Here is a 27,429-nt window from a genome sequence, read left to right as displayed (position 1 = left end):
AAAGATGTATCCATTGAAGTTCAGCAGCATGCACAATGTCCTAGGAGCTATCCCAACCCAAACACACACACACAAATGAGGAACACAGTCTTTGTCCTGAAAGCAATCCTTCTGATTAGTACCCAGTAGGATTAAGCAATTTCCCTCCAGTAACAGGTGGGTGGTTAGTGCAGTGGGAATACATATTACCCTGTCACTTTGGGAAAGCCAGATTAATAAAGGTGAACTGCAACGTCACAGACAAAATTTGGCCATATCTACATACAGATATACTATATAATGGATAAAGAGATATATTTATAGCATTGAATCACCATATTATCTAGGTGTAACATGGATTTATAGTCTTTATCTATTCTCTGTCGCATGTTTGTTCCCCTCAGCTTGTAAACCCGCACAGAATTCAGCCTATTTCACTGGCAGTTACTGTTTAATTATATTCCAGTAATAGAAGAGCAAATGTATTGTAATTCAATGTGAGAAGGATGTGTATTGACAGAGCTCTGGCACGGGCAGTCTTTGCACAGTATTATATGCACTTTAGCCTTGTCTAAACTAGGAAGAAGGTATTTTTTTAAATGCCAACATAGTTTTAAACACCATTTAGCAGACAGGGTTTAACAACTTTAAAAACCTATTAGGTCATTATGATCAACACTCGGCTTGCCCGAGAAAATGGGAAAATACCATTGTTAGAAAACAGTATCATAAACGGAAAAACAAAACCACTAAAAATCTATTGTCAAGACACATACTCTGATTGCCTTGTCAGCTAAAAATCTTGCCAGCTTATATTTGTCCAGTTTGGGGGAAAGAGACGACTCTTCTGCTATTTTCTGTTTTAGCTCTAAAAAAGAAAATAAAGAAAAAAGCTATTGAGCAACAGGAAATGTAACCAAAGAAGCAGTTAATACACAGAAACAGAAGACTATCTTTTGCAATGCTCACTCATTTCTAGTAGTGCCCACAATGTGCCTGAGCATTGTATAAACATATAAGTATGTACTTAAAAGCTTACAAGCTAAAACCCCTATCCTGCAAGTTGATCCATACTGTCATCTGAAGTCAGTGGAACACCATATAGGCATAGGGATTTATCTAAGGCTATGTCTACACTGATGGCGGCAAAGTCGCCACCGTCAGATCAACTTATCTGGATTGACTGAGCAGTCAGTGAAGACCCGCTCAGTCGATCCAGAAGTCGACATTATTAATCCACTCCCGCAAGTGGCGTAGCACTGCATCGACGGGAATGCGGTTCCCGTCGGTGCAGTGCAGTGAAGACAGTGCGCAGAAGAGAAGCTCAGAAGTCGATGGGAGTTATGCAAGTTCTTTGTGTACTTTGCGTAACTCCCGTTGACTGCCGCTGAATCATGGAGGTAAGTGTAGGCCAAGCCTAAAATACTTATTTGGCCCTCATTACTGTAGTGCCTCACAATCTTTAATGTATTTACATTCTTAACACCCCTCTGAGGTAGCCAGGGCTGTTAGCCTCTCTGTTCCTCTGTAAAATGTGGATAAGTGACTTGCCCAAGGTTTCATAGGAAGTCTGTAGTGGAGCAGGGAATTGAATCTGGATCTCTCAGATCTTAGGCTAGTACCCCTCCTCTTTTCCTGTCCTTGTGGATCAGTTTGCAGGATCAGATCTTGAAAGGACTGTGTGATTGGGCTCCAAATCTCTTGGACCTCAACCTCATTTACTAATAAAAGTATTCAATACTAAACACATTCAATTGTTCTGCATTTCATTTTTGAAGAAGTGGCATCTTTGTTGGGTTACTTATCATAGGGCCAAATCCTGTTCATCACATGGGTGATCCCACTGATCTCAGTGGGACTACCCATGAAAGTAAAATGATTAAGATTATGGCTCACTTTCACCATTCTGATACTTTGTTAGGGCAGCATGACATTTGTAGAAAGAATACTGGTATGGATATTGGTCCAGATTTACACCCTGCAACACTCAGCATTACAATGCCTAACTTTCAGGTGTCTAGAAAATCCCTCAAACAATAATGTGATCCACAAAGCCTGAGTTAAGCTCCTTATATATGTATGGGAAGAGATAGGAACCTCAGAATATGATCAACAAAAGCCAACGTACTAAGCCATTAGCTACCTAAGCTAGCGAATGAGAGATGCTGAGGAGAGGGTTGTGTGCTCAGCCCCACCCCTCTCATGAAATTCAGCATCTAAGTTCAGGCTGCAAGGAGGGGTCTATCTTTGCCAAAGGTCCACAGCTGGGAACCGCTCTCCTAGAGTCAGGTGGCTTAAGTGTCTAAATTGTTTCTTGTGAGAATGAGTTAGGCTCCTGTCTTACCCCACACAAAATGGAGAGTGGTGGTAGTCAGAGTCAGTGGACCAGAGCTACTCTAGCCTGCTGGTTATAGCACCCACCTGAGTGGTGAGAGACCCAGGGTCCAGTCCCCATGCTCCAATGATTACTTAAGTAATTACCCAGAATGAAACAGCTTCAACAGGAGAGATCGAGGGATCCCCACAACAGAATATCCCATGGCTCAGTAGCGAGAGCATTCTCCTGAAAGTTGGGAGACTCCCCTCTTGAAAGCCTTTCTCCCGCTCAGGCAGAGTGAGGAATTGAACTCCCACACCCCAGGTTAATGTTGCAAAATGTTGGGTTGTGGCAAAAATGAGACCTAAGTAGAGATCTGAGGGAACAGAGGGTCGTGGCCTTATGGATCAATTCAGGAAAGGAATTCCACATCTAAAGGGCTCCATGGAAGAAGGTGCACAGACACTGTGCAAGAAGCTGACAGATGGACAAAGCTGGCATTGTTGGCAGAGTGGAAGAGGTGAAGGGCAATGCAATCCAAAAAAGAGCAGACAGTTATTAAAAGTTATTAAAAGAGGAGGAGGACATAGTCGAAGAGATTGACAAGAAAGGTGGTCTTAGCAGCAGTATTTTGAATGGAGTGGCAGTGCTGATGTGAGCATTAGGGAGGCCAGAGAGGAGGTGGTTATAATTGTTAGGGTGGTAGATGATGAAGGCATGAATGAAACTTTTAGCTGTCTGGACAGAGAGAAAAAGATGGGTTTTAGAAATGTTTTGCAGGAAGAATCTTAAAGAGAGGCTGCTGTGAACAGGACATTCCTCTGCAGAGAAAAATATTACAATGGAAAAAGTAAAGACTAATGAGCTTTCTGATTAGTTGGATCATTACACCTCAGCAAAAGTTCCTTTTTCCACGTGGGCCTGCACAGAAGTGTAACTTGCTGTGAAAATCACTTTTCCATATGACGTCTATGAAGAAAGTAAATTTAATATGAACGGACAAAACAGACCCCACCCTGGTCAAGTATAATGGAGAGTATGGTTATTCAGAGTCTGATCAGTTGCACCACTGTCCCCATGCAGAACCCTCTTGGCTTCAGCAGGACTCTGCATGGGGCTAAGAGTCTACCCACATACATCCAATCACTGGATGGAGATCTAATGGAAAATTGCCTTTATTAAAACGTTGCCAAGCGAGACTACCTAGAACTAAACAAGTTTCCACGGGATAGGATTCCATGTTATCAGCATATGGAGAATTTAGGAAGTGCCTTGGGTTTTTTAAATAGCTTTACAAATCTGGACCTTAAGGTGGGATCCCGAGTCCAATGATCTCTATTGGAGTCTTTCCACTGACTTCTATAGGCTTTGGTTCAGGCTTTTAATGAGAAGAAAGTACTGCATTTGTTATATATTCCTATTTGTTTTAATGATCTTGTGCAAGTATTCAGTCACAATATTATTTTCACAATATTATTACTTCTTTAATGAAGTTTGCTAAAACTTCTAGCATTTTTATTTACAAAACACAGTATAGTGTGAACTTAGTCACTGCTAAAAATCAGCTTGCTGTACATAGGTAAATGATTATCTGTGCCAAGAGTGTGTGGAAAATGTTTAAATTAGGAAATACCAACATTAATACCAACAGCAAGAGACTTACTAGGAAGCAATCCCTGGTGGCAGCGAACTGTGGGAAAACATTTGTTCACATTGAGTTTTGGGATTTTCTGGGGGGGAAGGATGGTTCTTATCATTCTTATCAAAGAGAACAGACAGTTTCCAAAATACAGAACTAGAGAAGTTATTTGAAATTGATAAGACTAGATGTTAAAAGTGAGTTAATAACAAAAACACCTATGAAGAGCCAAGGAAGAAATAGTTAAATGCTCCCATAGTTAAATGCTCAATTTCTTCTATGATTCCAATTACCCATTTCCACCAATAGGAGGAACTGGTTAATTAACATGTGAGTTTTATTTCATGGTTGGAAAATAATTTTCTCTACAGGTTAATAAATTCTTTTAATTTAGCTATATAAATTATCTCCATAAGACATCACTCAAAGATGATGTATTCAATGCAGTTAATTCTCAAGGGCCTGATTCTGAAAAGTACTGAGAACCAAATACACTTAATGAAGAACTAAGTAAGGGTAGCTAATCCCTTATATTATAAAGTCTTCATACAAGAAATGAGCCATCAACTATGAGAGTTATGGAAGGAAGGAAAACTGGCTCACCAGAATATTCCCTTTTCTCCCAACCCTGCAGCAGTCTCTCCCTGAGAATCCAGATTAGTAGAGAGGGTTGGGATGAAGGTAGACATAGGATTGGCGGCTCTCAACCAGATTTTCCACCCAAAAATCCCACAAACTAGCCTCAGTAGATTATTCCTTTGCACTATGGAATCCCCACCTTGGTGGTATGTTTCTGGAAACAGCCATAGTTGGAGGAGTCTGTAATAACGTAGCTGGGGCAGAAGCAAAATGTGCTTTCCAGGGGCTGTAACAAACCAGAAGCGCAGGGTGGCAGTGCATAGCCAAGATGTGGATGGCTGTTGTGTCAAATGGATCCCTGAGATCTGCACAGGTCTTGGTAGATCTGAGAGTTTAAGGTAAAATCTGCAGTCCATTCCACAGAGGAATAAACTCTGCCACACGTCCCCTGCTCTAACACCTCCCCTGCCTCCTCCTCCCCACAAACTGGAAGAATACTCCAGATACTCCAACAGTTGAAGATTTCAGAGTTTCCACCTCGCTAGTCACAAATAACCAGAGCAGGGAAGAATGGCACCCTAAATGTATTGTGTGACTGAAATCTCACTATGTGTCTGTTGTTCTGGGCTACTGCTGGCTTGAAATTTCTATATAAAGATGTATTTGTGTTATGAATAATGTTTTATACATCCTTTTGTAGATTTTATTTAAAAAACTCAGTAGAGTTCATAACACACATGCCATAATCCACTATAACAAATGTGTAGTTTTAATTAGGCATTAAAATTAAATCATTAACAATTCCAACCATACATTTTATCTCCTGAAAGGCATAACACAGAAATGTTACACCCTGCTTACTAGAGACCACATAATCATAACTTTCCATTTATCTTTTTTAAAGGACGTAAATTGTCCCATAAGTAGAAAGTCTTGATAGGCAAAGGACATTGAAAATACACTGTGCAGGGTAATTCATCTCTGAACAAGTGCTAGCGAAGAACATGTCATATTCTCAGACTAAGGGCTCTTTGTTGTTAGAGATTATGAAAAAGATTAATTATATGTTGATATTTTATAGATGTCATGTGACTATCAAAAATGTGATTAAAAATTCATCTGCAAATACAAACTGTTTTCTTCTTCTTTTCTTTCTTCATCATTTAAAGCCAATGGGAGTGGTCTTCTTTCTGCATGGATTTGATTCATCATGATACATTATGCTGCGTCATCGTTACTTGTTTTTGGCTGTTTGCTCTGCAAATTTACAGATAGATTATTCAGATTATTCAATTTGTTGTAATATGCTTCCATTTTTTATTTTCTCTACCTCTTATTATTTTTTAATATTAAAGGGACAACACCAAGCTAAAACCACACTTCTTTTTGAGGATGCTTTACCTACTACAGTATTGTTCACTGTATGTAAATAATGGGAAATGGCTACAGAAATTGTGCTAAACCAAAAGCACACAAATTGATATGCCATCCTCCAAAGAAAGATGCTTTGAGTGTATAAAAAGGTCAGTTTCTGTAACACCTCCCAAATACACCTGTATCCCTCAGTGAGACCTACAGCCCGTGTCTGAACTGCCCTGTCTGCCTGTGAAGACCAGGAGCTCTTCTGGGCAGGGACTAGGTCTTCGGCTCATGATCACACTGACAGGCTGCTGTCCTAACCACAGCTTGAAGAGCACTAGGGCACCAGTCAGGGCAAGCCCCCGCATGGAGAGACAGAGGTGTTCCCAAGCAGTGGTGACGCCCACAGGTGGCCTGTTTTAAAGCCAGCCTTTGGGGCTTGCCTGTCTCTAGCTACTTGCTCCCTGGCAGAGAGAGCGCGGCTCACTCAAGCTGTTCTAAGGGGCAACCTGAACACGCACAGCACAGCACAGCATAGCACGGTAACTTCAGCGGCCCTTAGGAAGTGGGTGGGAACCTCCTGAGCGCGGGGCGTGACTCAGCTGGCGAGCCCCCACCTTACCCTCGGGGAGCAGCTTCTTTCCCTGCGGCTGGAGGCCCGGCCCGGCCCTGCCCTTCCCCTCGCTGCCAGCGCCGCACGCGGCCATTGTGACCATCACAGGCAGCCCGAGCCCTGGGGGGAGGGAGTGCCGTGAGTAGCCGCCGCGGCCCCAGGCAGCGCGGGGAGCGGGTCACAACAAGACGCCGCTCCCTGACTGTTGCACCTGCACCTGGGCTGTTACTGAGCATGCCCCAGCGACCTGAGCATGCCCAGTAACATCGGCGCATGCGGCTGGTGACCTGCCCTGCTCCGTCCCCTCTCGCTCTGTGCTCGCTGCTGCGGGCGGTTGTAGGGTGAGCCAGCCCCGCTACGAGCCGGGCTGCGCAGGGGAGCGCTGGCTGGGCCGAGTGTGTTCAAGGGGGCAAACTGCATGCACAGGAGGGTCACGCACGTGGGGAGGAGGGAGGCAGATAGGCAAAATCAGGGGTGAACCCCCGTCCCCCTCCAGTCCCTCGCACTTTGCTACCCCGGAACCTGCCACCAGAGGTGGGACTGGAGGGCAGCGAAGTGAGTACCTGCTCCTGGCAGCAAAGCGCGCGGGGGGAGCGGTTCGGTGGCACCATCCTGCACACAGCGCCTCCACTACAACAACCAGCTCCTGCTCCCACTGGGTTGGAAACTGACCCTCCGTCCACGGGTTTTGCAGCTGCGGCTTGGAATCGCTTGCACCGGGGAGCAGCCAGGGGCGTGAGGTGGCAGTGGGAAGGGGACAGGAACTCAGTTCAGCCTGGCAAGGAAGGATAAACAGTGGCAGGGAGGGGCAGAAAGGGCATTTAGAGTTACAGGAATATATTTCCCGCAGAGCCAGGTTCGTAGTAAAGGCGATCTGGCTGAGGCTGAACTCTGAGCCCAGCTGCCTGGCCGTTTTAAAGGTTCCTATCGTCTAGCTCTATATTCTGGATTTCTCGCGTGCATGAAGGAGTCGAATAAACCCCTAGAGCTGCAGCATTAATTGCCTCAATGCTGCCCGATTTACCAGGCATGTGGGGTGAAATGCAGCCGCAGGTAAACTGGGTTACCCTGGGGCACCTTTGAAGTAGAATGACACAACAGTACATCAAAGGAACATTGTTGCCTTCTCCAACTCCAAGGGACTAGAGAATGGGAGTCAGGAAAGGAGGTTAAAACACCTTGGCTGAGTGGAACTGGTTTTAACAGAAAAATTTGAGTCCTAAAGACTGGTGTCTCCTTTCTGCTTTATTTTTTACTTGCTCCTGTTGCTCCCCTAAAAACCCCCTCCCCACATCAATCTAAAGTGATGGAGAAAGTTTAACCTGGATTTGTTGACATTTCTAAATGTCTTCCACTGTCAGCTCAGTATCTTAATCCAAATTCTAGCTGAAGTCATTTTATTTGGTTTAGCTAAATTCTCCCCTTTCAGATGAATGCATTTCTTCACTTCTTGTACCTTTTGTTTATGTTTGTAGTATGCTGTTAACTAGTTGACAAGTTCTACCCAGAAGGCAGCTAAACTTCAGTGATCATTGAAGTGACCTGGGTTTGGGAAGTCCTTAAATTCGGCTGGTGAAAGGCAAACTCATGACATTATCGTATCATTGGCTTGTCCCCTACCATTCCTGAAAATCTAAAGTTAACCTTCTTGCAGCAAAGGACTAAATCAATGGGTTATCTATACGTCTATTTCTGTTTGGTGCAGAATATCTCAATTTTTCAAATTAATACTGATGTCAGTGGAGGTTGGGGGCTCTCAGCATCTTACTGGTTTGGGCAATATGAGAGAATTAAGCCCCCAAGAGGATGGTCCTTTTTACTTTCTTTTCCACTCAAGTCCAGTGATAAAATAATAGTCTGTTTCTTCATCTGACATGTTGAAAGGCCTTGGTCAATCATAAATTTGATGAGAAGGAAACTTCTTGGAGACAAGGATTTAGTTTTACAACAGGCAAGTATGTTACCATATAAAAGAAACAGAAAACAACCCGTTAAAATACATTCAAAATACTTTACATACAAACCCCACATGACTCTGCCCACACAATGGTACATGCATGCAAACCAGTTAAACAAAATACCTACATCCTGATAGGATGATGTTTTAAACCTATCAGTTCTCATTACATCCATGACATTTAAAAGTTGTTCCAATGGGTTTTGTTTTATTTTTGTAAAGACAACATTCCTTTCTGCCCCAGTGAACCCAAACACAACCATTCTTGTTTCTGTTTGAACATCTGTTGGGAGTGAACTTTTTCCAAGTATCAAAGATATAACATTATAGGAGAGACCAGGGTTTCCTGCTGCCTTTCTTGAAAGAGTTAGCACACAAGAGTACCTCCTGAGAATTGGAAGCTTTTGGTGAAGAAAGGGTGTGTCAAATCTTGAATGATAACATCTAGGACAGAAAGCAGTAGCTTTCAATATGGGTCCAAAAGTCTCTGGAAACCTCTGGTGTGGGATAGATTAGCTGGCCATAAATTGCTGCACCAAATACATCCAAAATCTTATGGGGATGGAAAGGGTTTTCCCCTTTTTTCCCAATTGTATAAATGTTTTTAAAGTGGTTCTCGAAAGCTGTAAAAGCCTTTGCCATATATTAAAAATGCAAAAAAAAAAAAAAAAAAAAAAAAAAAAAAAAAAAGCAGCCTCCCCAAAAGCATAAAAGTCCCAATGTAGCTGCACATCTCCACCCTTGTTATACATATTCTGACCATCAGCTTATTCCTTTCTCCTCAAAAGTCTGGGAAAAGAGATGCCTTGCAGTATGCCCTTAACATCAATTGATTTGGGCTATTTCAGACTAAAAGAGGGAATGAATTCCCAAGTCTAGGGCCAATCATGGAAAACGCCCTGTCAGCAAGGAAAATGCCTCTCAAACCAAAGGGCCTCTAGTTGTCATGGAAATGTTTATGCTGTCACAAATCCATCTGTCTTTAAGATAGGTGTATGATTAAGTAGGAGAAATACACAGGGCTTTGAGGGAGAAAGTTCATTTAAACATGATTTATTTTATAATTATCAAAGGTTGTTAGCAAAATAAAAATATGAAAAAGAAAAAAAAACATTTTTAAGAAGGATACATTTTCATATGTGAAAGAGCAGACAGATTCCAGTGAAACAGGGCATTCAGCCAGCAGTCATCCCACATAATTCTACTATTTGTTTTTCGGGATTTTTTTTTTCATTCTGATTTAAGTTACAGGCTAAGTAGATATGTAGATTTTGTGCCAACCACTTACAGTTGTGATTTTTTTAAGGCTGATATAAACTAAGGGCTGTTACTCCTTTTTCACAGTCCATAAATTGGTTACAGAAAAGTATTTTAAAGAATTGTAGGTTTTCATCTATCCAAACTGGACTTCAATCCACATCCAGACTCTTTGTGATAAAGACCTTTATTTTATACAAAAGTAATGAGATGAAAAACACCTTTACAACTCCTACAAAAGTGAAGTATAAGCAAAAATATCAATTATACCCTGTACTCATCACTTTACAAAAGCATATCAGTTATACTAGCCTCTTGCAAAACAAATGATACCTACTGTGTATTGCCTTGTTTATTTAAAAAATCATATCTGCATAACTCCTAAGTAATTCATGACCTTGTTTCCAAAGGAATCTTTTAAAGCAACACAACACTAAATATTTAGATACTATCAGCAACATAACATCAAATAATATCCTTACACAAAAGATAGAGTTGCATTAAGAAATTTCACCTATATATTTCAGATTTATCTCGAAAATAAATTTTGTTATTCCTTGGTCTCTATAGCTGGAACTATAACACTGTCTACAAACTGCTACAGTTAAGAATCCTTAAATCCAACAGTTGATTTATTCTATTATATTCTACTTGCTGAATCCACCTTACTGAGCCATCTGTACCACAACAGCTTTCCAGGCTTTGTCTTTGTCAAAATCCTTTATGGTATTATTGGAAACCTAAAAGCAAACAGGTTTCAAAGAGTGTTTTAGTTAATGATTAAAGCAAATAAATATGCAGGAGAACACAGAAATATGTATATTTGTGGGCTGTTTTATTAAAATTTACCATCAAAATGTTTTCTATATAATAGTATTTCACATTTAATGAGTGGCTTTTATCCTTAAGAATCCTAAAACATTTCAGGAATCAGAACCTACAGCATCACTGAAATGAAGCCATCTCTAAGATGAAGGGCAGCAACATGCTGATGCACAACACATTGCCAAGAATGGGCAGTATAGAAATTCTGGCCAAGGATCCTGGGACAAATCCCTACTTTTACGAAAGTGCCAAAGGATCTTTAATATCCATTCACAGAGATTCATGGAGTCAAAAGTCCATTGCGATACCTAATCTGACCTCCTGTATAACATAGGCCATAGAACTTCCCCAGAATAATTTTTTTGAACTAGAGCCTATCTTTTAAAAAAAATCCAATCTTGATTTAAAAATTGACAGTGAAGGAGAATCCATCACAATCCTCCATAAACTGTTCCAATGACTAATTACTCTCATTGTTAAACATTTACACCTTATTTTCAATCTGCATTTGTCTACCTTCAATTTCCAGCAATTGGATCCTGTTATAACGTTCTCTTCTAGACTGAAGAGCCCCATCAAATATTGATCCCCATGTATGCATTAAAGACTGTAATCAAGTCACCCCTTAAAACCTTCTCTCTGTTAAGATATATAGATTGAGGTACTTTAGTCTATCACTGTAAGGCATGTTTTCATAGGTGGTGAGTAGCAAAGGGGGGCAGCTGCCGCCAAACACCCTACGCTGTTGTGGGCCCCCCCCCGCTTCCCTGGCAGCTGAGTTCTGAGGAGGTGGTATCTGCTACTCAGCTTCCTGGGTCCTTTGGATTCTCCCGGGAGATCATTGATGAACCCAAAAAGCTGAGTAGTAGATACCACCTCCTCAGCCACTCGGGCACCTGCATGCCGTCCCCGCTTGACTCCCTCACCCAACGCTCCTCCCTGGACAAGAAGTACAAAGCAACCTCTGCTAGCCCAAGCCCAGCTCCCTGCAGCCAAGTGCGTCCCTGGGGCTGGCTGAGCCTGCGGGGAACTGCCCAGCTCCGGAACCCTCCTCGCCAGGTCTCCCAGCCTCTTGCCAGCTTTGCAGCCAGGCCCAGTGGCTCCAGACACATGGGGTGCCCTGGGCAGTCCTTGCCGAGCCCCCAGCCACAAGGCCCCATGTGTGCGCAGGGCCCGGCATGGGAGCTCCATGGCGATGCACCCTAGTGCAGGGGGGAAAGAGGGAGTTAGCGAGGTAGGGCCATGCCAGGAGTGCAGGGGAGAAGGACGTAGTGGTGAGCAGTCGGGGCCTGAGGCGGAGTGGGGACGGGGTCATGGGTGGAAAAGGCATGATGGGGAGTTACCCTCCCCAAGGGGAAGCATCACCTGTTGCCCATACATGTTTTCTAATAATTTAATCATTTTCATGGCTCTTCTCTGAACCCTCTCCAATTTATCAACATCCTTCCTGAATTTTGGATACTAGAACTAGACACAGTATTCTAGCAATGGTCGCACCAGTGCCAAATACAGAGGTAAAATAACTTCTCTACTCCTACTCAAGACTTTCCTTGTTTTGCATCCAACAATCATATTATAGCCCTTTTTGCTACAGCATCGCACTGAGTGTGCATGTTCAGCTGATTATTAACTATAACCTCTAAATCTTTTTCAGTCACTGCTTCCTAGGATAGAATTTTCCCTCCTGTAAGTATGGCCTATGTCAGTGGTTCCCAACCTTTTTGGCTCAAGGTCCACAAATATTATTTTTATAACCTTGAAAGGCCACCAGTCTCTGCCAGCAGCCCTATCAACCCCCCATTGCAGCCAGTGGGAAGGAGTTCAGCGAGGAGGATCTCCCATCCCCCTGGCTGCAGCAGGGAACCCTGCACTCCACCTGGGTCCCTAGGCAATGGCTCCCTTCTGCATCCAGGGAGACGGCGGATCAGTGCTCCCCTACCTCTGGCTCCAGCAGGGACCCAATGTTTAGGGACCCAAGCAGAGCGCTTTGCTCCCTGCTACAGCCAAGGGGAAGGTGCGCTGATCTCTCCTCCCCTTGGCTGCAACAAGAAGCCTGCACCATCTTCCAGCCCCACAGCAACACAGTCTGCCTGGGTCCTGAGGCAGTAGCAGCAGGAGGAAAGCATGGGTCATTCTGAAAGCCCCCGCATGCCACGGGTTGGCAATCACCAGCCTATGTTCTTTGTTCCCAGATGTAAACATTTACATTTAGCCATATTAAAATACATATTGGTTATTTGCACCCAGTTTACCAAGCAATCCTGACTGCTCTGTAGCAGTAATCTGTCCTTTTCATTATTTACCATTCCCCCAATTTTTGTATCATCTGCAAACTTTATCAGTAATGATTTTATGTTTTCTTCCAGGTCATTGATAAAAATGTTAAATAAAGTAGGGCCAAGAGCCAATTCTTACAGGACCCCACTAGAAACACCAGTTTAATGATGATTCCCCATTTACAATTACATTGAGACCTATATGTTAACCAGTTTTTAATTCAGTTAATGTGTGCCTAATAATTTTTTTATTGTTTTAGTTTTTGAATCAAAATGTTATGAGGTACCAAGTCAAATGCCTTACAGAAGTCTTAAATATATTACACTAGCACTATTTCTTTTATTAACCAAACTAAACAGGATCTATTTGCCATAAATCTATGTTGATTGGCTTTAATTATACTACCCTCCTTTAATTCATAAAGTAGGACTTGGTTTTTTAAGATCTCTGCTGAAAACTCTACAGAGAAGTACACGCTTTTTGAGAAGGGCTTGTTCTGTGTTTGTACAGTACCTAGCTCCTAGTCCATGACTAGGGTTCTTATATGCTATCACAATACAAATAATAACTATTAAAAACTCTCTGATACTCAGTTTACCTAATTTGAAAGGATGATGAAGTTTATTCAACCTGGCTGGGATTCAAATGTATTGGTTCCAGGGAATTTGGGAATATTAATTCTGATATATATGTGCAGCACTTTCAAAATACTATATATATATATCCCAGCTAAACTGAGTAAGCTTCATCTTCCCTTCAAATTAGGTAAATTGAGTATTGGAGGATTTTTTTTATAATCTCACGTTTTAAAAATAATAATCAAACCAGATTATAGGTATTATGAAAAGTTCTGAATGTCTTTAATACAGTTTTACTCCTGCCCTTAATATTTTTCTTTAAAAATATGTTTTATCAAAAGAATCAATAAGCACTTCAGTGCTGCCTCCTGTATCTGGTTTGTGGCGCAAATCACACCTTCAAAGCTGCCACATGTACTAGGTAATTTGACTGTGAAGTGGCAGTGTTCCACTGGAGCAGAAGTGGGTGGCTGCTGAGTGAAGTGTTAACAGCTGTAGGAAAAGTGTTTGGAAGACCTGAATGGAGGATGGACGTGGAAAAAGACATATTTAATTCCAATGACTGTGCTTGTATTTGTTTCTAGGAGGCTCTTCTCCAAGAGACCAAGCAGCACCCTTAAATCAGTTCAATCATGGAGAAACCTCTGTGTTGTCGACCACATCAGAAGTTGCTTGGGAACTACACGTTCAGGGAGTACTGCATGTGCTGAACACATGGCCCAAAATACGGAGGAAGATATCTACCATATGAATCACTTAAAACACACAGACAGTGGAGCCCAAGTCATGGTCATGTCATACCATGAGGAGGACAAGAGCATTGCCAAGAATGTAGTAGACTTGCTGGCTGCTGCTGAACAGGATATGTTCCCCTGGCTGCAGGATATGATTAACTGTTAGTCATTGTTGAGCCTATCTTTGGGTGCAGGTCAGCTCTGGCAGGAGAAGGTGTGTCACAAGGACGGCCCTTTAAGGGGAGTTAGATGCCCAGCCTATGTCAGCTACAAGGGGTGCTTGGGAAATGACAGTGCCCCTTCTACACTTCCTTCAGAGAATGCCACAATGGAAGTTTCAGTGGGAACCTGCAGTATGTGATTAATAATAAATTCATCTTTATTAATGTAATAGCTATTACCTATTGTATGCACAGTGGTCAGACCCTATTTATTCAGGCAAATATACCTCACTGAGCCTACAAAGTTATCAGATGAGGAGTTCAGCAGACCGTAGGACAACCTTCAGAGCTCGCAGAATCCAATGGGACCCATCACATTACACATTTATTAGTTCTCCCAAAATGCCTGTATGTATATGGTCCTGCTACACTGATTTTCTATTTGCACCAAATTCTCATAAATATGTTGACTTACTCTTAATTCTACTAAGTCCTGATATGTTGTAAAATTACATAATACTTTTTTCTGAATAGAAACAGATACCAAAAGAGGATATTTATCATTTTCTTTTTAATTTTAGTGAATGTTTGTGAAATGTGCCAAACTGACAGAATTGAAGCTTACTGTACATGTTCACAGAACTGATACAGGACTGGCAACGGCAGTTCAAGATTCCTCATACAGATTAACATCCTCAACTCTAACCTTGAGTGACCAAAGCATAGATTTAATCACAAACCTATTTGATCCTTGGCTTCTTTGCTGATACATCTAAAGAGTATGCCAGTTGCGGGGGGGATTGTTTGGTTGGTTTTTTGGTTTTTTTGGCTAGCACACTTGTCTGCTAGGAACCTACCAAGGTAGCAGTGGATTCTCCATCACTGGCAGTTTTTAAATAAAGTTGTATGGTTTTCTAAAAGATATTTTCTAGTTCAACCACAGCTATTGGACTTGAAGCAGGCATTAATTCAGGGAAGCCCTATGGCCTATGTTATGTAAGTCAGACTAGATGATCACAAAGATCTCTTCTGGTCTTAAAATCTATAAAGGTCACACAGGAAATCTATGACCAAGGCAGGAACAGATCCCAGATCTCCTTGATCTTAGTATTGATCTTAGTATTGGGCTTCAACCTCAAAACCTTTCTTCCTCTCAAGCAAAAAGCTGGCCTTACTCACAGAAGAATTGTGGTTGGAAACAACAGCATTTTACTTAAATTGAGCAGTTCAGTCTGGAAGTAACTAAGAAACAATAAACATGGAACCCAACAAATTATATTACAGTCACTTTCATAAGTATTACCACTCTTTAAGGATTCTGTGTCCCATTACCAGTCTGTTATACCACAGAATATCTCAGTCAACTATGAAAACTATTACTATACTGAGTATCCTAATTTAACCAGGATAAGTCATTCAGGGTGAAATTCAGCCTTAGCATGAATAAATACGTCCCTTACATATTTAGAGGGCAATTTTAGGTGACAGTTGGGAATAAATTACTCAAATATTACAGAAAATCATACACAAATAGATATAAAATTATAGTCCAATACTATACGCTTACCTCCATTGTTCTGTACTCCTGTTTATTAATCTGTGGCACAGCCCAAGATGAATCATGCAACTTCATTTTTGTCTTGTAATTTACACACTGGATGACAGTGCCAATGGTAAGCAATGCCTGAATTAACAGCATCAGCATCAGAAGTAACAGAAGTACATCATAAGATTGCTAAAAATAAAAAGGTATAACTTGTTAAGAGTTTAACTATCATACCTATATTTTCTGCCTTCTCTCAGTTCAAATTTCTTGGAGGCAGTTTTAACACGACAGCTCTCTCACTGTTTACATGTCTCAGTATTATACCTCATTTCTTTCTCTAGCTGACTGATCAAACAATTTGTTGCTTCGGAAAACAAAACTGCATTGAAAAGCCTTGAACAGAGTTGGGTAAAATTTGTTAGTTTTGGTTTACAGTGATTTGTAAATCACTCACTTTCTATTCACATGTCTTTGACTACCTGGGCATGAAGACCTCAGGAAACTCCAGCTGGTACAGAATGTGGTAGCACATTTGCTCAGCAACATGGGCTATCATGAGTATATCAAACTTGTCTTCCACTCTCCATACTGGCTTCCCATCATGTCAGATTCAAGGTCTCAGTCCTTATCTTCAAGGCTCACAGTCGATTGTCTATTTTTATAAAACTCTAAATGAATCAAGATTTTTTTTTCTTCTTAATTTAATTTTCAGGTATATTTGGATGATTGGTGCTATTGTCTGATATTGTGGAAGTTTCCATTGATGTCTCTGCTAATATCAACTCTGACTCTAAATTCCAATCTCTTCAACCATGGCAAAAACTACTAATAGTACATATATAACTTTTCATAAAGAAATAAGTTAAGATCTGCAAACTCTATTCATTTTTGCTCCAAACTAAGCTTTAAATTAATCCAAGTGTTTACAGGTGAACGTGTAGCACACTAAATGTGCCACTTACTGGTAGGCATTCTAGGAAACAATTTGAAAGAAGTTATTCTTCACGTAAGGTTTAGAACTTTGAAGTTGTTTTCTGCAATTTTATAAACACTTGCTGAGCAGTTATGGAAAAGTTCTATGGAATTTAAATAAAAAATAATTCCTTGTTATACGTTATTTTTAACCATTCTATAGAATGTGATAAAGAACTATAACGCTGTTATAGACTTCTATAGGATGGTCCAAAATATCTATAGAAAGGATTGCTTTAGGAAGTCATAGGTTTTTAGAGTAATTTCCATAACATTTTATTCATTCTCCATAATAAAGCACTCTATATTCTTATGATACATAATTCATAATACTCTTTATTTTACTCCCTCTGAACTGCTAATTGGTGGATGCTAATTTTTTGGAAAAGTAAAATACATACTTTCACTGCTGGTGGATAATTTGTAAAGATGTCAATAACTCGCATGATGCTGAAGGATAAGTATCCAGAAGCTGTGAACAACAATGGAGAAGTGACACTGCTTATGGCAATCAGGACCTCAACCTAGTTAAAATAAGATGTTAAACTTTAAAATAAGATGTTAAAGTTGTGTTAAATAAATAAAATAAGAGCAAATAACATTGGTTCTTGATCCCACGTCTGCATATATGCCTGTAGCAAGTGTAATGGGACTGTGTGATGAAAACATAGAGAAAGGACCCAATCTGCAAGCCACCCATGTTCAAATCTTCTATGTATAGAAGCAGGAATTCAAATACATGAATATTCACTATGGAGACTAAATGCTAATAGTTAGAACTCTGTCGCTTTGTAATACATTTAAACTCATTTCCATTAAAGGTTCAAGAGGGTTGTTGTATTGTTTTGTTTGAATATGTCTTTCAAGTACAGGCAGAGGAAGTAAAAATGGATTAGGATGTCTGGCACGGAAGGGGCACTATTACAATTTTAGTTTACATGAAACAGTAAGAATTTCAGCCAAACATTAGGTGATCTATACAAGCTAAATAACTAAACCAACAGGCTAGTGATTTCAGGTAAGTTTCCTGATGTCAGTAACAATCTGGTTTTCATTCAAACATAATTCTGTAGGATCAAATTCTGTTTCAATTACAGCCATAGATCAGTACTGTCTTAAGTGTGGCTGCCTGGGTCTAACTGAGAACAGAATTTAGACTCCTAGTTGTTGGGTGAGGCAGACCACCCATTTTGTGCCCCTGTTGACTCTCCTTAGCACATATGTAGTAATGTCCACAACTTCCCCTGAAGTATCCAGTACAAATAAACATTTTGTACATTTTAATCAATTAAAAACTATTTTGGTTAATGTACTAATGGTATATAGCAGGAGGAAAGCCCACTGAACTGTAGTTTAGTATACTGAACTTGATAAGTACTTTGTTAGTACTGAGAAAAGCACTCCATTGGCCTGCTGACCTCCTTTCTAACAGTATTGAGTACTCCTAAGTGTCCCTGACATCCATTTTTCTTATATTTGGCATGTAACATTTTATGGTCACTTTACAGTGGACAAATATCAGTTGTACCATTACCATCAAAAGGACTTTATTCATAATATTCCATTGTAGCACAATATCTGAACATTACCCATTTACTTACCAAGCATTTACTTGGATATTCAGCAGCTACATGACTTGCAATGGCACTTGGAAAGCACTGAAAAGAACATCAAAACTTAAGAAAACGTTAAGAACTAGATCTTCAGCTGGTGTAAATCGGCATAGCTTCATTGACTGCAGTGGAGCTACATTGATTTACACTAGCTGAAAATTGGGTCTTTAATTTGCTCTAAATAAACTGAAACCACGTATAATTTTGAACAACACTATATAGGCAACACTTATGGTACTAATTTAATGGGGAGAAAAATTACATAAAAAACTCAATGGCGTGTTATGTACTACTAAATCTACACATATCAAGATGAGACTATTAGCCACGTAGCCTAAGTCAGTAGGTCTTCCATGTGCTAACATCCTATTGAACTTAATGTGATTAAGGACTCTGGATGAAATTCACCTGGGCATTGGTGTCCCTCTCCATTTTGTTCTGAGGGGATTGCCAACCACTGGATTCATGTAAGCATGGAGATAGTGGCTTCTTCCCACCCTATCCCTTCAGTGGTATGCAGAGATGCACAGTCACCCCTTGTGAAACAGCTTCTCCTGTGTGCAATTCTCATTATATTGTTATCATCAAGTAGGGCTTTATAGTGAGGTGAATTTCCCCCTATAAATCACTGGCAGGCTCAAGTCTAATCAGGACAGCCACTAAATCAAGATGATAGGCTGACAATGGCATCCTAAGGATTTCACTGTACTGAAATTCAACCCAGATCTTACTTTTGCAGCCTTAAAGAAAATATTTTAAAAACATGGGCCTGTTTAGTAAAGAATAACCCCTTTAATAGCCTTCTTTTATTATTGATTTCAATGGGAGTTTTATCCAAGGTACTTACATTCTAATAAAGTGTTGAAAATCAAAAAGAGCAGGCATGTTAGATAATCTAGCACTATTGTTAAAAAGTTAATTTTCTGTAAGGCAACGATTGTAAATTAATTTGAGAGCCAAATAAACATCAGGCTTAGAGAGACAATGTATAAAAAACTACATTTAATTATGTAGTACTTACAGCCACTAAGATCCAAAAGAATGTTACTGAAAGGTATGGACCTGAGACTAACACATCCATATTCAAAGCAATTATTCCACCAAATACTGCAGATATCCCAATAATCACCTCAATGACCTGAAAAAATGTAGAGCACCAAAATAATTAGCAATGAATTAGACTGTTAGAATGACTCATAGAGATTAATGGATGCATTTATGGCATGAGAAATGTTTGAGGCCAACCCTGAACTCATGAAAGACTATTGCAAAACTCCCAAAGGTTAAATGGTTAAAATGGGAGCAGGACTGGCTCTAATCTACATGTTTACAATTTTATTCAGTGTTTCCAATAAATAATAAATTGTCATGTCTGCAATTATTTCTCATTTAATCATCAAGCAGACTTTTCCCTCCTATTTAGGACAATTGGAATTTATCTTGCAACATCATAACATATCTCATGTTCATGTATACGCATTATAACAAGCCTATTCCTGAAGCTATTACACACAGAACTCTCACAGGCTTTCAAGGAGTTCAATATGTAAAAAGATGAGAATAAATTCATATATCTCAAGAAAACAAGGCTTTTCTTACTGAATAGGATTTCAGAATTCGAGTAGGAAAGCTGACATTGTTCAAAACGCTGGTACTGTCATATATGGTACTCTAGAGGTAAAAAAGAAACAACATGATTTAACATAGCATGCAGTTTAATAAGGGCAAGGTTGTGGCCTGTCTCTGCACAGTATAAGGGGCAGTCAGACCTATCCTCCAAATCGCTTGTGCAGTATGCCTGCATCTTGACTATAAGGGTATAGGGAAAAGGAGGTGTTGCATGCTCTGTTCCCAGGGAATGAGTAGAGGATTGGCTCCACCGCCTAACAGACTGGCCACAGCATATGATCAAAAGGGAAGTAAGGGCCAGCAGCAGATTTCCTCCCCTGGGAGCATGTGGGGAACAGGGAAGGAATCATTGCTCTCTTAATCACAATTTTTTCTACACCATCGCAGGAGGACTCAAACCACAAACTAGTCCAATATAAGCACTGTCAAAACAATATATTAAGTTTTGTATGTGGACACTATACATTTTTTTCCTCAGAGGGAGAAATCCTCTATATCCTTCACTGAATCCTGAATATTCTATATTTTCCCCTACTTCATCCTCTCAACTTTGAGGCTCATATCATATTTCCATCATTACAAATAAAGGCACCAAAAATAGTAATGGGGTCCACTCATGAAACATGAGCCCCACTCATCAGCTTAGGGCCATATTCAGCCACTCTCTCTCAGGTAATGCAGAACCTTTCTACACAAGTAGGCCCAAAATGTGGAAGAATCCAGCCTTTAAACAGTTTCTGTTAAGTAGCAGAAGACATTCATCCCCACTTATCTCATTTTCCCTCTGGGGGTAAGCATGCTGCCCTCACAGCAGTTTCAGCCTTTACTGGCCTGGTTAGAATGGAAATCAAGCCACAGTTGCTACATGGCTTTGCATAGCAAACAGCAATACCTCTGGATTACAAGATGGCATAGATATAGGGCCAGTTTCCTACACTGCAGCCCATTTGCACTACTCCAGTGTTGCAAGGGGGCCATAAACTTATAAGATCTCCCCAAATGAGGATTCTGTCAGTGTAGGATAGCTAGCTCTTACGCCTGCCCTTCATCCCCCACTGTTCATGGTGTAGGAGGTTTCTTTCTAGTAAGAAGCATGTGCTGTTGCAGAAAGCATATACTAAGGTGGGATATTGAAAAGCACATACATGACTTAGAAGAAAAGTGTCATTGACTTTCTAAGTCACTTAAGGTGGTTTTGAAAATCCCACCCACTACCCCAAATCCTGCACCCAGCACCCAGCCCATGTAACCAATTTTAATACTGATGAACTCTGCATAGGAAATGTGAGAAGGAATCTACCCTCCTCCTCAAACCCCAGAACAGCAGCAAAGCTTTGCACATGTGTGACTGACAGACAGATGGGAAGGGAATGGATCAGAATATCTGCACAGTTGTGGTTTCTCTCAACCAACCCTACCTGCCTACTATCAAAGTGCCCCCAATGGAGTTATGCTCTACAAAAAGCAAGGAATATGGACGCCCTGCATGAGCTCAAGGTATCCTGACCACGGTGCACAGTACAGCCATAGTAGTCACACTTTCCACAAGGGCCTCCGCACCCTTGGAGATGGGCGAAAATTTGGGCATCATCATATTACTTTGATTTCTCTTATTTATTGTTCTGAATCAATATCACAATGATATATAAAATTATTACATAAAATGAAGTCACCAACACTTAGTCAACATAGAGAAAGAAGAGGAGAAGTGATGTATTTCAACAGACATGCTTAAAAAAACTCAAACAAAAATGAAATAGAAAAAATTGTAGTTCTTAACAGAAACCTACTTTCTTCCTCCTATAGCAGTCTTCATTAAATCTAGCTGAAATGATCACAGTAGTTGCCATGAAGATTTCCAGCAGAATTAGCAGAATCAAGTTGAAATTTATCTGCCAACAGAATCCCATACCAAATTGCATTAAATAATTCATATAAAAAAACATAACTGTGTCTATAAAATTGTAGCAAACTGTTGACACATGATTAAGAAGTTCCTATAGTTCTTTCATGTCAGTCCTGCTTTCTGAATGATCAAAGCTTCAGCTTGTGTCTGATATATATCTTGCGTCATGCTTCTTGAAGAAAATCAGACCAGGCAGATTTGAGAGGCCTTCTTTTGGGCATGAAAATTGATCTTCCTCATTGTGTCATGTTTAGATCTAGGCATCTTGTGATTCTTGATACATTTAGCTTCTAGGGAAAGTGGCAGCATGAAGAACAACAGAATAATAAAGATAGTATTTGGCTAAAGTATCAACTTCTTCATATTTTAAAATTAGAAGCAAAACACCTTTTTATCTATCCATAATAAAAGACATACTGTAAAATACAAGTTAAAGATATATTTCTAAAAGATTAAAGGATTAAAAGAAATCCTCACTGGAACTACCACCTGCCTCTGTAAATGCTACATCTAGCTAGGGAGGGTTTAGGAAAGGATTTTGGAACCACATAAATTCACTGCTCCTGATCCTCATCTGCGGCTGAGGAGCATGCAGTGCTACTTGGAGGAAGGGGGTAGGTCACAAAGGTGGACCAGTTATCCACCAAGCTGGTGCCCCAGCATAAATCAGAGCTGCCTGAAGGTGTGTTTAATTTATACCAGCTGCCAATGGTCCCAAAGGACTGATATAGCAGCCAGAGAGTGCCAGGATGCATGGAGATCCAGTCACATATCCTTTCTCTTGGCCACTCTCCTTATACTGACAGCTGAGGAAGAGCGTGGTGGCGCAGGCAGAGTCTTTGGATATGTCTACACAACAAAGATGAACCCCCAGCTCGCTCATGCTACTGGGTTGTTTCATTGCTATGTATACTTTGGATATGTCTACACAGCAAAGACGAACCCCCAGCTGCCTCATGCTACGGGGTTGTTTCATTGCTATGTATACTTTGGATATATCTACACAGCAAAGACGAACCCCCAGCTGGTTCATGCTATGGGGTTGTTTCATTGCTATGTATACTTCTGGGCTTAGGCTGGAGTCTGAGCTCTAGGATCCTCCCACTTTACAGGGTCCTAGAACCCAGGCTCCAGCTTGAGCTCAGACATCTACTCAGCAATGAAAAAGTCCCACAGCCTGAGCCATGCGAGCCTGAGTCAGCTGGCACAGGCCATTAGTGGATGTCTAGCAGCTGTGTAGACATATCCTTTGTCACCAGAAGATTCCCCTTCACTGGGATGATCCTCAAATGGCTGGCTACGCTGACTCCAGAGCTATTTTGCGCTGGGGAAGCACCACAAAGCAGCTACAGCACAGCCTGGGATCTGGGCCACATATTTAATTTATTTTAACATTTAAAACATTTTTAAAGTTATCTGTGAAAATGAGTAACATAGCTGAAGAATAACAAAGGCCCTCCACAGATGGTATTGTTGTAAGTCAGAAAGTGCTTTGAATTAAACAGAGATTTAACATTTTTATGGGTCCAATATTCTCCAAATTATTAGCAATGAACCCAGGTCAGACGTAATGACTAATCTTTTCCTGTGCAGTTTCCATGAACCATATAATGAATCATCAGAGAGATATTATGGTTATGAAACGGAGGAAGTAGGGAGGCTGCAATGAACTATTTTCCCCATGTACCGCAGTCTCTTGGCACTACAAAGCCAGTGCAAAGCAGTCCTAATGGTGGAATAGCTGACTTTGGGAGGATCACTCCAGCATAAGGAGATCCTACAGTAATATAGAGCCATCATAGCACCATGGATCAGTTTAGGACACAGCCAGTCCAGGATCAGAGAAGCACAAACATCCACACTTGCAGCTGAGGATCTGGGCCACAGAATCAAGATGCAATATACTTGTTTTCAGATGTCTTAGGAAAGTATGAAGAAGCAGCCAAAGATGTCTTGTGATTGTTATATATTAGACTATAGAATTTGGCAAATAGGAAATTAAGTTTGTTTGGCTTATAAATTTAACTCTCCCTAACTTTTTACATTTCTAAATTTCTAACCCAATAATCAAATTCCCGGGCCCCCCTCCCCAAGTGGTTTACATCTGCACTGAAGTCACTGAGGTAGCAGTATGATTGAGTGGATAGAGCACTAGCCTGGAACATGGGGGATGTGGGTTCGATTCCTAGCTCTACACTGGCCTGTTGCGTGACCTCGGATAAGTCACTCTCCCTTTCTGCGCCTCAGTTTTCCGATCTGTAAAATGGGGATTATGATATCTCCTTTTTAAAGTGCTTTGAGATCTCCTGATGAAAAGCATATATGAGCTAGATATTATTACTATGATCAAAATACTTTAACCTCACTACAGCTGACAGTACATAATAGTATGGTAATGCAGATTACCATGCAACCTGAAAAAAAATGGTTATTTCCCTGTACAGTAACTATTGTTCTTTTAAATGTGTTGTGCACATATACAATCCACTGCAGGTGAATGTGCACCCAATGCACTCGAGGCAGAGACTTGCCAGCAGTAAAACTAATGATGCATGTGCTTTGCTTTCCTCATGCACCAAGCCTAGGGCATAACAGGGGCTTGCCCACCATTTCTCCACATGGCCGTGTGTCTAGTGTCTAAAGTATCAGGGAAGAGGCAGGGTCATGGAATGTATATGTGCATAATACATCTTGAAGAACAAGAGTTATTGTACACGTAAGTAACCTTTTTTCTCTTTTGAGTGATTGTGTACATTTACATTGCACTGCAGGGGACTCACCAGAAGGTCCCTTCCAGGTGATGGGACTTTCGATCATCTGAACAGAGTCTGTAGCACCAACTTGACAAAGTTAGCATTGTCATGAGAGGCTTGAGTGATGGCAAAATGTCTGAAAAATGTATGTACAGATGACCAGATTGCTGCTCTGCAGATATCTATTATCAAGGTGTTGCTCAGGAAAGCCAATCAAGTGGACTAAGCCCTTGTGGAGTGAGACACATTGCTTGGTGGAGGAGAGATTTTAGCAAGATCATCGTAGAATTTAATGCAGTCAGAAATCCAATCTGAAATGCACTGAGTTTACACTGGATGGTGTTTACTCTCTCAGCACAGGCTACAAAGAGCCTGGGAGATTCTCTAAAGCAATGTTTCTCAACCTTTTTGATAAGACTGGTTTGCTGCCTTCCTAAACTGTGTCAGGGAGATCTCAGGGATCAGCACTGGTCCATGGACCGGTCACTGAGAAACCCTGCTCTAAAGGACCTAGTATGATCTAGGTAGAATGCCAAAGCTCTGCGAATAACTAAGGCGTGGAGTCTTTCTTTGGCTTTGGAAGAGTAAGGTTTTGGGAAAAACACTGGCAGATGGATAGCGTAATGCAGACGGAAAGCTGACACCTTATTTGGCATAAATTTAGGGTGTGGCCTAAGGGAAACCTTGTCTTCAAGGAAATCTGAAAGGAGGGTCAGCTAGGAGAGCTTGAAGTTCTGAAACTCTCCTTGCAGAAGTGCTTGCCACCAGAAATGCCATCTTCCTAGACAATAAAGATAGTAAGTGATAGTGAGAGGATTAAGATCCCATGAAGGTACAGGGTCAGACACAGCTGGGTAAACACTGACTAGACGCTTGAGATATCTGGAAACCAAAGGGTGAGAGAAAATAGAAAACCCATCAACTGGTGGATTTACTGCAGATACAGATACTGAAAGAAAGGTGGAACCTAATGGAACTAAATGAAAGGCAGATTATTTCAGGAGTAATGGATAGCCAGTAAAAGTCTAATCTCTGTGTGATGGGGCAATATTAAGATCGCATCCAGACTGAAAATCTCTTTCACTTTGCTATAGTGGCTTTAGTGGAAATCTTTTTTGCTGCTCACTAAAATAGGTTGGACATCTCAGGAGCATAATCTCTCATGAGTACCCAACCATTGATTATCTATGCCATAAAGTGGAGAGATTGAAAGTTGGGATTCAATGACTTGCTGTGGTTCTGAGACAGATCTTTGAGTAGGGGTAGAGTTATAAGTGACTGGTCAGAGAGTCAATGTAGGTCTGTGAACCAGTACTGAGTTGGCCAAGGTAGTGCCACTAGGATTAATGTTGCCTTGTCTCTTTTCAGTATCCTGAATACCTTTGGAATGATAGGAACAGGAGAAATGCATATAGTATATGACTGGACCATGAGAAAAGACCTGAGTACTGTCACATATAGGTATAAACTGTTTAGGAAGGAAAGGCAGGGGGGAAAAGGTGGAGAAGTTGTACTGTATGTAAGAGAGCAGTATGACTGCTCAGAGCTCCAGTATGAAACTGGAGAAAAGCCTGTTGAGAGTCTTTGGGTTAAGTTTAAAGGTGAGAGCAACAAGGGTGATGTTGTGGTGTGCGTCTGCTATAGACCACCAGATCAGGAGGATGAGAAAAATGAGGCTTTCTTCAGATAACTAACGGAAGTTCCCAGATCACAGGCCCTGGTTCTCATGGGGGACTTCAATCACCCTGACATATGCTGGGAGAGCAATACAGCAGAGCACAGACAATCCAGGAAGTTTTTGGAGAGTGCTGGGGACAACTTCCTGGTGCAAGTGCTGAAGGAACCTACTAGGGGTCATGCCCCTCTTGACCTACTGCTCACAAACAGGGAAGTATGGTAGGGGAAATAGAAACAGATGGCAATCTGGGCAGCAGTGAGCATGAGATGGTTGAGTTCAGGATCCTGACAAAAGGAAGAAAAGAGAGTAGCATAATACAGACCCTGAACTTCAGAAAAGCAGATTTTGACTCCCTCAGGGAACTGATGGGCAGGATCCCCAGGGAGGCTAATATGAGAGGGAAAGGAATCCAAGAGGGCTGGTTGTATTTTAAAGAAACCTTATTGGGGGTGCAGGAACAAACCATCCCGATGAGTAGAAAGAATAGCAAATACAGCAGGCGACCATCTTGGCTTCACAGAGAAATCTTTGGTGAGTTTAAACACAAAAAGGAAGCTTACAAGAAGTGGAAGCTTGTACAGATGACTAGGGAGGAGTATAAACATAGTGCTCAAGCATGAAAGAGTAAAATCAGGAAAGCCAAAGAACAATTAGAGTTGCAGATAGCAATGGCCGTGAAGGGTAACAAGAAGGGTTTCTACAGGTATGTTAGCAACAAAGTGGTTAGGGAAAGTGTGAGTCCCTTACTGAATGGGGGAGGCAACCTAGTGACGGATGATGTGGAAAAAGCTGAAATACTCAAAAGCTTTTTTTGCCTCTGTCTTTACAGACAAGGTCAACTCCCAGACTACTGCACCAGGCAGCACAGTATGGGGAGAAGGTGAACAGCCCTCAGTGCTGAAAGAACAGGTTCAGGACTATTTAGAAAGGCTGGACATACATAAGTCCATGGGGCTGGATGCAATGCATCCGAGAGTGATGAGGGAGTTGGCTGATGTGATTGCAGAGTCCTTGACCATTATCTTTGAAAACTTGTGGTGACTGGGGGAGGTCCCAG

General features: G+C 41.1%; 2 protein-coding genes across 2 annotated transcripts in view; both read right to left on the bottom strand.

The window, feature by feature from the left end:
• TTLL8 (tubulin tyrosine ligase like 8) overlaps positions 1–6,696 on the bottom strand; it is a 40,147-nt gene extending 33,451 nt beyond the window's left edge. The window contains exons 1-4 of the mRNA XM_067564358.1: positions 6,496–6,696; positions 5,644–5,771; positions 3,960–4,054; positions 756–847 (exon numbers count right to left, since the gene is read on the bottom strand). Of these exons, the coding sequence (XP_067420459.1) occupies positions 756–847; positions 3,960–4,054; positions 5,644–5,726 (270 nt within the window). The 5' untranslated portion in view covers positions 5,727–5,771; positions 6,496–6,696. The remainder of the gene's footprint in view (positions 1–755; positions 848–3,959; positions 4,055–5,643; positions 5,772–6,495) is intronic.
• Positions 6,697–9,480: 2,784 nt separating this feature from the next.
• The window catches only part of MLC1 (modulator of VRAC current 1), a 37,612-nt gene continuing 19,663 nt past the window's right edge, over positions 9,481–27,429 (bottom strand). Inside the window, exons 7-13 of the mRNA XM_067564365.1 lie at positions 21,826–21,927; positions 20,006–20,077; positions 19,428–19,544; positions 18,395–18,451; positions 17,195–17,317; positions 15,843–16,010; positions 9,481–10,440 (exon numbers count right to left, since the gene is read on the bottom strand). Coding sequence (XP_067420466.1) covers positions 10,366–10,440; positions 15,843–16,010; positions 17,195–17,317; positions 18,395–18,451; positions 19,428–19,544; positions 20,006–20,077; positions 21,826–21,927 — 714 coding nt within the window. The 3' untranslated portion in view covers positions 9,481–10,365. The remainder of the gene's footprint in view (positions 10,441–15,842; positions 16,011–17,194; positions 17,318–18,394; positions 18,452–19,427; positions 19,545–20,005; positions 20,078–21,825; positions 21,928–27,429) is intronic.

Source organism: Emydura macquarii, unplaced genomic scaffold (assembly GCF_026122565.2).
Source record: "Emydura macquarii macquarii isolate MOO-44397 ecotype Brisbane River unplaced genomic scaffold, CSIRO-AGI_Emac_v2 contig_2636, whole genome shotgun sequence".
Lineage (NCBI taxonomy): Eukaryota > Metazoa > Chordata > Testudines > Chelidae > Emydura > Emydura macquarii.
This window is presented reverse-complemented; position numbering and strand designations above follow the sequence as displayed.